The following is a 14813-nucleotide window of genomic DNA, read 5'->3' on the forward strand; positions in this document are numbered from 1 at the left end:
GGACAAGGGCTGCCACCCACACAGCTTCTGGCTCTCCTGTTTCTACCTGCAGGGGTGCTCAACAGTGTCCCACCCCTCCTCCCCACCCTCTGATTGACACGGCGTCAACTCCAGTTAGAAGGCAGGACGACCCATAAAGGTGATTTACCAGCTGGTGGCACTATGTGCCACTTTAAATAAATGCAAGCTCATCTAAGTTACAGGCTTTAATTAATTAATTAGATAATTAATTAATGAGAGAGGGTACAAGCGAGCAAGGGGCAGAGAGATGGGGGGAGAAAGACAGACAAGCGGGGCTCACCTGAACTGGGGTTTGAGCTTACGTGATGCAGGGCTCCAGCTCACCAGATGCGAGACTCAAGCTCACAAACAGTGAGATCGTGACCTGAGCCAAAGTCAAATGCTTAACAACTGGGCCACCCAGGAGCCCTAAACTACTGGCTTTAACTTTGAATTTCATAATTAAACATAAATCTGCCCCTTATCTCAATTTCCCTTTTAGAGCCTACCCTCTTTTTGGTTGCATTTTCTGACTTTTCCTTCAGCTGTGGTGACGGGACAGTCTCTTAAGCCCTGCTGGCCTTGGTTTGGGGTTCACAGACCTCCCTCAGCACCGGGGAGGGACTGAAGGAGGTTTCTACCCTGCTGTCCTCTGAAGTGCCTCAGCCTCGGTCAGAATTTCCAACACGGTCTTCTCCAGGTCTGCCCAGCTTCATCTGGTCATCACTCTGCCATGACTTCATACCTCTCAGCCTCACTACTTGTCAGAAATCCCCTCCTGCCTGCAGCCACTCCACTTTCTGGCTTCATTCCATCCATTATCACCATTTTGTCCTGCTTCCCCACCAGAATGACAAACCAGCAACTCAGGAAACCTCTCAGAATGGATTTGCTATAGCTAATTGTTTTCTTTCTGATACCAAAGCCAACATGCTTTTTCCAGATGTGTAAAATTTCCCAACTGGGGTCTCCTATAAGTTCTGGAACAATGCTTTAAAATGTAAGCTGTCCATCAGATCTCCTAATTATTGGAAAGACAGACATCATTTGTCCCATTGCACCAAAGGGAAACTGAGGGCCAGAGTGGTGAAGGCAACTGTTGAGGGTCACAGAGTTGTTGGGTCTTTACCGTGTTCAAAGAGATCAGAGAGGATGAGAAAAGCCCGGACTGATGAGAAAGGCCCAATCAGCACTGGCAGCTACCGACCACATAACAAAACAAGCCAAGTTCAGCACTGGAGCTCAGCTCTCAGCAGCTTGGGCTGAGCCAGTTTTCAGTTCAAAGAGAGCAGCAGGCCAGGAGGAGACAGGCCAGACAATTCGCCCTCTGGCTAAGATGCAAAGGGGGCTGAGTTTCAAGGGGATTCAACGAAAACACTCGCTGGAAGAATAAAGTGAGAGAATGGAGTAATCCCCTTAGGGCCAACTACTTGCAACTGTATGACCAGGTGGGCTCTGGGGGACCCCAGCCTGACTCCAGAAGGCAATGTGCAGCAGCTAAGGCTAACCTGTTGGGAAGCAAGCTGTTTCTCAAGTTCTTTCACCTGTAAAACTGTTAAGTATGGTAAGACTGTCCAAGAAATCCACCGTCAAACCTGTTACCATATAGACCTTTCTTCTGAGCTCCAGACACATACATTGAAGTGCCTTCTGGAGAGCTCCACCTCGGTGTTCCTCAGGCATCTTAACCCCTACATGCTCCAAAGCAAGCCCGGCTTTGTTCTTCTGTCTCCTCTCGCCCAAGACAAAAAGCCCAGGGAATCAACCCCTTTCTCCCTCTCCTTGCTCCCCAAACCTAACCAGTTACCAAGTCCTGCTTCCTCCCTGTCCTACACAGCTCACTTCAGTCCCTTCCCTTGACCTCTCTGGCCACCGCCTCACCACCACCACTTCTGCCTCCTCCGCCCTGACTCCCTCCAGTCACCTCTGCAAATCATTGTCAATGATATTTCTAGAAAAGCTCTCAGTAGTTCATTCCACTGCTCATTTTATACACTCAAGTATTTCTTGAGCATCTATTAAGTGTGAATCACTCTTCCAGGTGGAGCTTCAACAGGGAACAAAACAGGCGACAATTTCCAGCCTCATGGAATTCACTGTTCAGAACCATTTGTTGTTTTTAGCAAGAAAAAAAAAAAGCGCAACTTTTTAACTGTGGCTTTGGAGGAGGAAGTCTAGAAAATCTTTAGCCTTTGTACTGCATGAAAAAAATTACCTTTTATATTTACAGTATGTGATTGTTACTCTTTCTGGGTCTCAGCACTGCGTTTACCACACCAGATTCTAATTGTGATTTACAAGCCTGTGTCCCCATCACACTCTGAGCCCCTTGAGGGCAGGCAGTTCATCTTAACTAATCTTTGCATGCCCAGTGCCTAGCACTGCTTTTCAATAAATACCAGTGGAATAAATGACTCTATAAAATTAAATACTTACATGCAGATTTCTGAAACATTTTCAAGGCCCAGGAGAGTTTCATATAGTTCTTCAGGTGAAAATTTGTGTTTTGATCTTAGGTTAAAAGAAAGTGTTTTCTGAGGAAAAAGCAGCGTGCTCTTGAGTGCCACTTGCTGGCCAAATAGAGAAAAGCCTCTTTAGTTAAGCAAAAAATGAATTAGTGCTAAAGAATTAGTGCTAATCCATGTCAACGATGAGGGGCACCTGGGTGGCTCAGTCAGTTAGCATCCAACTTTGGCTCAGGTCATGATCTCACAGTTTGTGGGTTCAAGCCCTGCATCAAGCTCTGTGCTGCCAGTTCAGAGCCTGCAGCCTGCTTGTGATTCTGTGTCTCTCTCTGCCCCTCCCCGCTCGTGCGCATGCCCCACTTGTGTGTGCATGTGAGCGCTCTCTCTCTCTCTCTCTCTCTCAAATAAAAAGAGAAATGACAATGATGAAAATCATCAGATCTTAAGTCAGGGCTGACTTAAAATCTGATAACTCTAGGGAAATAACATACAAAATTGGACATTGTGATTGCAAGCATAAAAAATATATTTTTGGGGGTGCCTGGGTGGCTCAGTTGGTTTAGGCATCTGACTTCGTCTCGGGTCATGATCTCATGGTTCATGGGTTCGAGCCCCATGTTGGCCTCTATGCTGACAGCTCAGAGCCTGGAGCCTGCTTCAGATTCTGTGTCTCCCTCTCTCTCTGCCCCTCCCCACCCTCAAAAATAAAATAAAACAAACAAACAAATACATATATATTTTTTGAAAGTAAGGACTGGTAGTTATACTGGGATATTGGGGCTATGGGTGAATTTCTTCCTCTCTGTATGCACATTCTTTTAACAGTGTGATATGTAGTCATGTTAATTAATAGAATTCTAAACTGTCCAAGATATGATAAGAACGTAGATTTAAAACAACATCATCACTTCTCTAGTGACTCATTCTATCTATCTATCAATCTAGAATTTTTTTTTTTTAATCCCAATGTTTTTGAACCTGGGCTGTCCTGCGACTCCTCCTTCAGTCTTTGGGGTTAAGTCAAGTCTTGCCAATGTTTCTTTCAACACGTCCTTCCCAACTATCCAGTCAGAGGGGCCAGATTCAGTCTGCAAAAGTTGCTGGCCTCAGTGCTGAGCAAGTTGGATGCTAGTTAATAAAGACTCCCAGGCACATTCATTGATTCAGCAAACATTTGCTGTGCACTTCCCCGAGTGTCAGGAAGTGTGCTGAGGCTGGCTCCCCACCAATTCCAAATACAGAAAAACCTTACTCATTTGAAACAAACTGGAAGGAAACCTAGCCTGACTTATTGAAAAATCCCCAACTGGTAGGATAGCAGGAAGATAAAACTCACGTATTCCTGCCAAGTAGCTCATGAGAGCCAGACTATGGCTGAAACAGAGGTCTTTGGAGACCTAGCTCAGTGACATAAGTAAGAGTGCTTGATAAATGAACACAGCAAATATCTTTAGGTACACAAATACTCAGAACGTCTGAAAGCCACGTGTTCTTTTAAGCAGTTGCGTTAGCCCCCTTCAATCCTGCTAACACAGTATTACAAATAGTTGCCTACGTTGTTTTTTTAATCCCTCAGAACCAGTCAATTGTAGCTTGCTTTCTGTGAATTTACTGCCCAGTTCTGAGTCAGTACGGTGCAGATGAGAGTTTACTGCCAACATCATCCACTCTCCTAGAACTTCATTATTCCTCTTCTGGCTATAGCTCGGCTGGGTACCAGCTGTGGAATTGTGGGCATCACATGGCCTTATGTGCTTGTTTCCTTGCCTATAAAATGGGCATCAAAAATAACACTTGACCCTGGAATGGTGAAAGGACTAAGTGAGGGAACGTACATAAGATGTTAACCATACGGCCTGGCTCATAGTACATGTTCAATTAAGTCACTAAAATTATTTCACTCAAGACCTGTGCTCCTAACTTTGACAGCCTGTGGGCACTGCTTTTTCTTCTGAAAACTTTTACTTACGATTTATTTTATTAAGTTATTATATTGATTGATTGTACCCTAGGGGGCCCAAACCTGAACACTTTTAATCCTTTAACCTCCTTCATTCATTTGCCACTTTGCCTTTTCAGCTACCAACATCCTTCCGGGTATGTGTTTTGCCCACAAACTACTAAGGGACTGTATCTTATGCTCTTATTTTAACACTAAACATCGTGCGTTAGATCCAGTAAGAATTCACCCATTAACTAAGGCACATTGACAATTTATTCACCCGGCCACCAGAAGCAGCCTCTTCTGTGCCATGTACTCTGGGGAGATGGGGAAAGGAAAGGAGGTTTGGGGGGGGGGGGTGGAGTCCAGGCAGAAGGGTTAACACTGGGCAATCCTGAAAACAGTAGGGGCAGGGAAAGATCTGGAGCAATCAGCCCAGCAATCACTGGGCTGTGTCAAGACTGTCAAGGGGACAAATAGGTGGCCCCAGGGACCATGGAGAGTTTGCAGGGAGCTGTGGCCTTGAAGACGCCCTTTACCTGCAGGTAGCCTAAGGTCATCTGGTGGATGTCACCTCTGAAAGAACATCTCTGGGGACCTAGATGGCCTGGGACTTGTCATCCTTACAGCCAAAGGCACAGCCCAACTAGCTCCTTAATGACAGTGAGCCTCAGAGCCCCGAGTGGAGGGAGCTCAGGAAGGGGGTCCCGACACCATATCTGAGCTCTGAGGTCTATCGCACTGCTGGTCTGATGACCAAACCCGCATTAGGTGTGACAGACTTTATGCCTGGACTTTTCCAAGAAAGCAGGTAACTTCCCTTCTAGCTGCTGTCCTAATGTAGCTTCTCCATTTCTTACGCTCTGGGGTAAATTTAGTCATAATCTTAACCCGTATTTATAGGGAAAAAATGAACAGAATGGATCTAGCCAGAGATTTGGTGACTATACTAAAAGAATTAAGATTTTTTTCCAATTTCCCACTGAAATACCCTAAACCCAGCTGATTGATTTTCAAATGAAACTACTCTTGTAGCATGCCTTCTTTGGCAAGGGAGGTAGGACATTCATTCCCAAGTGACCACAACATATGCCAGAAATTCCATGGACTCAGCTTTCAGATTAAGCCAGGCTTCTATTTGAAGAGGTGAACTTTGCTCACTGTGGGGTTTACCCGATGCCAATGGAACAGGTACCAGGTGTGCCTTTTCTCATCATATTTCAAAGAATGAGATACGGATACGATGGCGACGAGAAGCAGCTCCCACCACAACAAGCTCCCAAATGCACTGGGTGCATCAGGTACTACAGAGATGCGGCCCTTGCTCTCAGGGAGCTGATAATTTATCAACAGATAAATTATCTTGTGTTCTTAACACAAGAGCATGATTCAGGTATTCAGCAACAGAACAAGGGCCCTAAGAGGTGCCAACATTGGGGACAGGGAGGCTCCGGGCCGATCTGTACCAGCTCAGTGCTTGCCATGTGCCGTGTAGGTGACGGGTAGGGGACGGCACTGGAACGTGTCAGCCGTGTGGCAAGTAATGTGGCACAGGGCTCAGGATGGTCTAGGGAGGCGGAAAGGAGACTGGCGGCTACTCCGTGGAGTGGAGTGTGCACGCATCACCCAGGCAGAATCTGGACTGGTATGAGGAAATAAATCCACATCTCGCAAGTTAGCCCCCTCTTGGCTCCACCTTTCCCCGTGAGAGGTGCTGCCCGAGGACCCAACTCCCCGCCCCTTCCCCTTTATATCCAGTGTGGCCCATCTCAGTCACACACCCCAACGAACAACCAGCAAATGAGTGAACTTTGATTCCAAACTCAGACAGACTCACATCCTAAAGGTAAAGATGCCCATATAGGAAAAGGCTTATCAAAAATACTACAAGCCATCACAAAATTAATTTAGAAGAGGAAGAGAAAACAGAAAAATAATTGGAAGAACATAATCAAATTGCTGCTTATCACCAAAGCCACTAGACTGATGCCAACGAAACACCTGGGTCCAAAACATAGCCTCTTCCCATTTCTGACATTAATACAGTAAAGCCATGTAAATGGTGGCAACTTACTATCCAGGAAGCTCTGAAGAAATTTCTGGAGTGGGGCTGACCGTCGAGCTCTGTAAAGGTCAAAAAAAAAAAAAAAAAGAATGTAGATCATTTATTTTACCTCAGACACTCCAAGCCAAGGGGAAAGAGAGCAGCCCCTTTCCTTTCCCAATGTAGCCAACCAAGGACCTTTGGGAGATGGGGAGCTTGGCCGGAAAGGTCTAGGTGCTGGAAGCTTTCTGGCCCAGCGGGCACTCTTGCTCTCTGGGTGCACTGGAAGATGGCCCCCTGGCTTATGCTTAAATATAGATCCGCAGAGCAGATAGCCCACCATTTGGCCAACATGCATTAGTGACGAGGACAACACAGCCTTCACCGGCTTATACCCAGCCCTCAGAGCCCCTGGCCAAGCCCACCAGAGAGAGACTCCCTCATGCACCCAATGCCACATCCAGAGAGAGGATCACCTGACATCTTAGGTACAGAAAGTACAAAAATGCATTTGAAAAGACCACACTGTATTTAGATCATTTGTTCACCACTGCAGGCTTAGAATGTGGAAATGTGGGAGAAATGCAGTTTCACAAAGCCCACGAATGACCACTTCAGTCTGAGTGGGGGAGCATTTTATAAAATTACAGGCCACTACCCAATAGAAAGAAAACAACCAAGAGCTACATGCAGAGAAAAGGCAACATAATTACATAGTTGAGGGTTTCTGTTGTCTTGGAGGAAAAAAGGCAAAGGGCTCAATTTATTTTTTAAAAATAATGAGATAGTTGAATAAATTGATGAAAAAGTTAACTTTTAAAGATACTCCTAACCCCAATGGTGGTTATTTCAAGGGAAATACCCTATCTGGAGGGAAGGAGATACTAGGGGGAAGGAGAGAAACACCAGGATAAAGAAAGGGAAGAGTGACCAAGAGGGAGGAGAAGACTGGACAGGAAGCAACCTTCATCAGGGCTCACCTGCCTGGTCCTCTGCCTGCCGAACACCCACCCTCACCTGCTGGGTCCTTTCACTTGGGAGGACACCTCTGCCCCAGGATGAGAACACTGCCCTCCCCCACCCCAGCTGCCCATCCTTACTCCTCAGAGAAGGTGCGGCTCTTACCTCCACGTTCATCCTTCCAGCCCTCCTGCCCATCTCCCACCTTGGCACCTGTCCCATTCTGGGTGTTCTCCACTTTGAGGATGATGCCCTGGTCTCCATCTTGGAAAAACTTTTGCATGACCTTGTGGAGCCCTCTGGGAACATCTTCCTTCCTTCCTTCCTTCCACAATCACATATTTTCAGTCCGTGCTGTACCCCTGGGGGACCCCCGGATTCTTCTCTACCCTGGCTCCCAGCAACTACTCACCCAGCAACCTCCAAAGATTTTTTTAGAAACCTCCAGTTTATCAAGTCCATTGACCTTTCCTCAGTCTTCTTTTGCTGACCTCTCTGGAGCACTGGGTAGTTGTACTTTCTTCAACTCTCTGAACTGTTCACCCTCTGACTCTCCCCCTTCTTCTCCTGTTCCATGCCATCCAACATCCCAGGGGGTAGCTGCTGTTCTCTCATCCTTTCCGTTCACATGAGTCTCCTTCCATCTTTCATCTGCTCCCAGGGCTTCACCCATCACTCTCTTCAGGTGGCTCCAATTGACTTTATAAGCCCCTGCCTCTTTCAGGACACCTCGTCTTAGATTTCCAGCTGCCTACTGGATATTCCCTACATGATACCCAACCAATGCTTCAAAAATAAATCACGTAAAACTAACCCCGTCTTACCACTGTGCTGATTTTCTCCCCATCAATCTTATGTGATGTATGAAGGTCCTCACCCCTCTGACTTCCTAGCCAAAACCCTAGAGTTGCCTCTGTCCCCATCCATCCCCCAATTCTTTGTTCTACACACCAGTTAAAATGTCCTGTTGCAACTTCCTCTGTGAGCGCTGTCACATCCACCCCTCGCCTCCCTTCATGCTGGTGCTGGAGTGGGGGCCCTCACCCTTCCATGCTGGGACCACTGCAGTAGCCTCCATGCCTTCTGCACCTCCAACTGGGGGTTCTCCCTTCAACTTCACCTCTCTAGAGTGAGGACACAGACTTTCCAAAAACAATTCCAGAATCACAACATTAGTCTGTAGACAAAATCATCCCCTTAGCCATATTTTCTGAGCCTCTGTAGTCCAGGGTCAACCCTCTTTCCCATACCTACCTTCCACTACTACCGAGTTTTCCATTACAGGTGAATTTTCTACTTTATTCCCTGCATACATGCTAAATGTGTTCACTTCTGTGCCCTTGACCATGCCTCACATGGATGCCCCTTATTTCTACCATGTACCTAGGTTGCACCCATCCTTTAAGATCCCGGCTAACTCCTTGGAGAAGTCTTCCACAAGGTCAGTTTTTCCTGGCACTCAGAGCCCATACCATTCTTTTAGCTCTTCGCAGGCACTGCTGTGCATAATTGGAGAGCCTTATGCATGAGTGTGACGAAGCTGTCATGTTTCTGAAGGCAAAGTTCACACATCAGACCCTTCTCTGTGCCCACCTTGCCTGGGTAGTGGTCCATGTACTGGAAGCCGTCTCTAACTTCAAGGAGGCCTTAGCGAGTTCAGTAATTCTCCAGCTGCCTTCCCTCCTTGTATGTATAATAGAACTGCTCTTATTAGACTATTTTGAAAAGTGATCCCTGATTTGTTTTAGGACCTGGAATCTTCACGCTCCCGTCCCGCCCCAGAGCACTCTAGGACTTACCTGAGGTTCTCACTCTCAAACTAGCTCAGACCTTCCATCCCACAGAGGCTACAACCGGTTCCAGTCTCCACCCTGGCTGGAAACCCCCCACCCCCTTCTCCCTGCTCCATGATATATCTGCCTTGATTGTGTGCACTGTGGCTCACCTTTGTGCCTCACCCAAGTTCTGAAGAGGGGCCTGGGTGCACTCATCCTTTTGTGATTCTGGATTCCCGAACCCCAGCTCTCCTGATCTGCTTTCAGTTCTGCAGCTTCTGACCTTATTTCAGCCTGCCTTGGCTGCTGCCATAATCCCGTGGGCTCCCTACTCCTTCCCTGGCTTAGGGTCCAGCACTCACAAGATTTCATAACCCAAGTCTCTTAAGACCCTCCTTGTCTTAGTTCTGCTTAAACAGAACACGACCCACAGGATTTCCCACTTTTCCTGCCATGGTCTGTGGACCTTTCTAGCCTCTCCAGCAGTGACTGCATTCCTTCTTTATTTTCTGTAAAGATACCCTTTCCTTGTAAGAGTCTTTGTTATTTTGTCAGGGAGCCCTGGGGGTGGTTGTCCAAATAGTTGGTATGTTTCTTCCCTTGGCAACCCATTTACCTTGGACTCTCTCTCTCTCTCTCTCTCTCTCTGACATATCCTTTAATAAACCACATTTTGACATAGCTCTCTTTAAAAATACCCATGCAGGTTGAGTTTCAGATGCTTGTTTGTGGCCAGGCTGTCTGGCCTCTGGAGTGCATTTTTTCATGGAGAACTTTCTAACCTTCCAAATGACAAATAGGAACGCTCTGATGGTGCCAGGCACGTAAGAGGCACTCAAATCACTGCCACTGTGTTTTTGAAAATGATCTCTGAGGTTGGCATCTCCCAAGGCTGCAAAAAAAAAAAACAAGGAAAGTGCCCCCCAAAAATGGCTCCCTGAAAATCTGGAGAAGGTATATGGAGGCAAGGGAAGGAAAGGGTCACCTTCTGAGAGCACAGAAAGAGAATGATACGGGGGTGGGGTCATTTAAATCACCAGCCACCCTGTGTATATTTGAAAAGTCTCCTTTAAGGAAGATGCCAAGCTCAAAAGAAATCCAGGCAAAAATTAGGTTGGTGGGAGAGGAAAACAGGAGTCAGAAAGCCATGCAGCTTAAAAAGAAGCAGCATTACCACTCATTGCCTTGCCTGTATCGAAACCAGAGAGCAGAGAAGAAAACAAAACCGAGCTGGAAGAGGAACCGACAGCGTGAGAAAAACTAGGAAATACCTGTGACAAGTTTGCCCCGGGTGCTTTATTAAGCGTCTCCGTGTTTTCTAAATCTGCCTCTAACTCTGCTGGGCAGAGGTTGAGATCTGTTTCTAGATTAGTCTGGTTTGAGAAAGAAAAGATGGGAAAGCATGTTTTAGTTTAGAGGAGAGGCAGAAAGAATGGAAGGTTAAGTTTGAAAAATGAGCTGGTTTAGCGCTATACTTTAATAAGGCAAAGATGGCATGACTGAACACAAGAGCTCACTAGAAATCAGGTGCAGACGTGAAAACAGAATGCAACATTAGGCAGAGAAAATACAAATCCTCAAGTCATCAGAGCTCCAAAAGGCTATTCTACTCGCTAGAGAGAACTACAAATACCACAAAAACCTACCTTTTGCGAAAGACCTATTTTTGCTCTTTTCAGAGTCTAGTGACTGTGACAAGCAGGATATGTCAGGAGAATAAGGCATTGCTTTATAAACCTCTAAACATTAGTAGACATCTTACAGACTTTGTTAAATGGTTTTATCACCAAGCCAAAAAAAAAAAAAAAGTTATCAAGTTAAAAAAAAGTGATTTGAGAAAATAATAATAATTAAAAAAAAAAACAAAACAACAACAACCAAAAACCCCACAACACACTCACACTAACCAGGCTAGAGAACACACACACAGCCCACGGAGGAGGCACAGCGGAATTACCTTTCTATCCTCTCTAGGAAGGATAGAGCAGTCTCCAGGAGTATAATCCCATATCTTTTTGGGAGGCTGACGGGAAGCAGAGGAGGAAATGAAGAAATGAGCATAAAGACATAAAGACAAACACGGAGACCGGCTCAAACAAAGAGGGGCACACTAGGAGAACTGTATCAACACAGAGAAGTGAACTCAAAACACAGGGAGCAGGCACTCTGCCTCCTGAGGGGGCCGCCCAGGGAAGGGTTCTGCAGGATTTAGGAGCTGGAAACATTAACTGGGAATTTTTTTCTAGGTCTACATCTCAAGAGTAAATCATTGTTGGATTCTAAACATTGAAAACATAAAAAAAGAAAACAGAAGGAAAAAAAAAGCATTAACACCAATTTGAACAAAAATCAAAACTCTGAAATTCCTCACTATTCTTTTTTTTTTCTTTTTTAGTTGAGACGGCTGACATACATCCTCACTATTGTTTTTAAATTAAGATGGACACTGAGATTCTATGTTTTTGAAGCAGTCTTCTCCACGGTAGAATTCATTATACCTTAATAAGTGTTGTGAATTTGGAGATTTGGCCAGGGGAGGGTAAATTGAACCAAATGTGCTTTCTGTGGTTTGTGGCAATGAAATCCATGTACAAAATGGGTGTTCTATAATGCACTGTGTAACTAGATAATTCCAGTGGACAACACTTAAAATCTCCTTTTAAAGCTTAACTAGACTTTGATAACATTGCTGGTAGTACAGCCATGCCTTTCATCTGCCTTACAGAACAGTCCATAACTTGAATTTGAACAGCAGACTATAGGGTTATTTTCATTTTCTCCTTTAACTCTTCAAATTAGAATTAGAGCTGCATTCCTAAAACAGAACTCTGCCAAGAGAACTGTAAGTTTAATGAAGGAGGGGTTCAGAGGGTAGGACATCTGGAAGTTACAAGCCACTTGTAACTGTGGAACCTCTCCCCCACCAAGTAGACCTTGTTTTGCCTATTTAGACCTGAGATGTCTTATACAATGACTCCTGAACAGAGGAGATCATTAATAGCTCCTAGAATTTTGAGCAAATATTATAACTATGTGGAAGCATGCAAATTGGTTTACTTTGTGACATTTTGCCTTGAGCTTACTTCTAGAAATCACGTTGATTCCTGCAGAAATTGCGGGGGGCGGGAGGGGAGAACTAACATCCAGACTGTTAGTAATGAACCTGCAAATGAAAAGCAATCTGAATCCAAGGTGCTTTCATCACTGACAGCTAATAGGTCAATAATGCAATCTCTGTGCATGTATATACTCTGCAATGTGTAAAGTAAGTGCTATTAAAAATTACCATTCATCTTTAAGCACTTAATACACTTGGACTGTTCACCTGGAGAAGTAAACTTTTTAAAGTCACTTATGATCTTACCTAGTCATTTCTTTCATAACTGCAAAATGTTAAGGCAGTGCTTACAAATTAAATTGGTTTTAAAAGTCTTACAAAAAGGGTGCCTGGCATCTTGAATTATTTGATATTCTACAACAACGTATCCGAGCTAAAAGGTACTACAAGCCAGCATCTTGCTAAGATTTCAGCTCATCTGGGTGGCTGGCTTTAAGTGCAAGAGTTGAGGAAGAAAGGAGTTCAGGGTCAATGTCTAGTGTCCAAGTTCTGGCAGGCTTTTCACTCAGGGGAAGTGGGTCCGGAGTTGGTATGGAAAAAAAAAATAGAAATGATGATTCATATTATTTGGTAAGAGTTTTAATTTCATTCTGCTTCTGAATGAGTGAAAAACCTGCTGAAACAATTTCCATGATTTACACCACTTTTATTTATAGCTCTTATTATAGCCTAGAGCAATTAAGGTAGGACTGAAGAAAAAATTTCTCCCAACAACACCTTCTTCCCAAACTTGGAGCAAGAGCCAGTCATCAAGTTGGTTCCACTGGATGACAAGCCCACCCTTCAGATGCTTCTTTCTAGACCATAAGGAGCCACTCGTCTCAAAACTGTTCCTCAGGATATGGGCATTAAGTTATTTTGGCAAGTCTTCAACAGTATTATCTTTTATTACTTTAAAAAACCCACACAAAAAGTCCCATTTTAGAAGGGCTCTAAGGTCTGTGCAAGGAACATCATGGCTTCAGAGGAAATGACATTTTGGAAAAGGATCACTAAGTCTTTAAATAATTAAGAGGCAGCTAGAACAACAGTAGCAATACAAATTCTACGAAGGTCTCACTACACAAATGGACCGTGTCCTCAACATTTATTTGGATTGGTTGTGTGGTTCTCAGACCACACTTTCCAGCAGAAACAGTGTTAGTCTATCAAGCTATTCACAGAGCCTATTTAATATATGCTGGGACTCAAATACTGCCCTTTGCTAACCAAAACAGAATTATTTGCAATTACAGATTCAGTAAAACAAACCAATCACATGATAAAAATTGTTTCGCACCTTTCCCTAAAAGTTAACATTTCAGATAAAACTAATTTAGTTATTTGGCAAATGAGAAATGGCTAGCAATTTGTGAATTCTGAGAGGAGCTTCCAAAATCTATGACATGGACTCTCCATTACACAGAATTTAAAGCTAATAGCTTTTGCTTACCCTGATGAAGGTATGGCATTGTTATTACATATACCAATCATGGTCTTTTTTTTTTTTTTCCCCCTTTGGCAGAGGGGGAAGGGACCACACGATTCAGAAGTAGCTTTTCGTGTGAGATGTTTGAACAACTTTTAAGAAAAAGAAAAGGGTTAAGACACTGTTAAATTTTTGAGGGTGGAGAAGGTTGCCTGAGGTGGACTTCAGTGAAGTCTGAATGGTGAACAGCAAAGGAAAAAGGGAGAGAAAGGAGAAATGAGGCGTGCACCACAGCTAGGGAGAGAAGAGGGTGCAGACTCCAGGTTAGACACATCCCTCTATACTGCACTAGGTGGCGCTGTTCACTCAGGACAGCTTAGCAGCTAAGAGGCATCCAGGACAGGGTGAGCAGGAAGGAAACTTGTTCCCACCAGCAGGATGTTTGTAAGTCAGGCGCTCCTAACTCAGAAGATGCCTCAACTTCCTAACAAAGCTCAGCATCGCTGAATCAAATTAGCAGTTCCACAGCAGCCGCTGCATCTGTCTTTGGCTTCATCTTAATGAAAAATGTACACCATGGAATGTAACATTTTATTGAACTATAAATTCCTGTCTGCAAATAAAACTATCATTCCAAGCCCCAGTGATTCCAGTGCTGGCTTCAATGTTTAAAGTTTCATACAAGCATCTGACAAAATGGTTTTTTTTATATATATATACACTAATTCCTCCACCCATAAATTCTTTTTGCAGCTGTAGTAAGACTTTAAAGTAACTGGAGGTTTAGGGTCAGTTTCTAGCCATCTCCAGTGGAGAAATGACTCAATTCTCCCTTCTGTTTGATACCCCTCTGGGTGCAGGGCTAAGAAAATCCTCCCGTCAGTGCCAAAAATCAGTTTGCACCAAGGCCAACTCAGAGACATCACAGGGAAGCTGCAAAACATTAGGAACTCTAGCACATTTAGTGTTGAGCCCAACTCCCATTTCAAATTTTGAGAAATATTACCCTAACTTGTAGATCATTCCCTGAGTCACCTATAACAGGGATGTATTTGTGGATCACATCTACACACAAAGGCCCTTTTGGGCACTTCCCTTGCA

The 14813-nt window shown here is 44.5% G+C and overlaps 1 protein-coding gene across 19 annotated transcripts in view; it reads right to left on the reverse strand.

Annotated features, from left to right (window-relative positions):
• Nucleotides 1–14813, reverse strand: part of SORBS1 (sorbin and SH3 domain containing 1) — a 145226-nt gene that overhangs the window by 41599 nt on the left and 88814 nt on the right. For 15 of the 19 annotated variants that reach the window (XM_042961137.1, XM_042961133.1, XM_042961147.1 and 12 more), the window contains one exon: nucleotides 6482–6531. In XM_042961137.1, the coding sequence (XP_042817071.1) occupies nucleotides 6482–6531 (50 nt within the window). Of the gene's footprint in view, nucleotides 1–6481; nucleotides 6532–10457; nucleotides 10560–11143; nucleotides 11210–14813 lie in introns of all 19 variants that reach the window. The other 4 variants (XM_042961130.1, XM_042961141.1, XM_042961131.1 and 1 more) reach the window with 1 other exon arrangement.

Source organism: Panthera tigris, chromosome D2 (assembly GCF_018350195.1).
Source record: "Panthera tigris isolate Pti1 chromosome D2, P.tigris_Pti1_mat1.1, whole genome shotgun sequence".
NCBI lineage: Eukaryota > Metazoa > Chordata > Mammalia > Carnivora > Felidae > Panthera > Panthera tigris.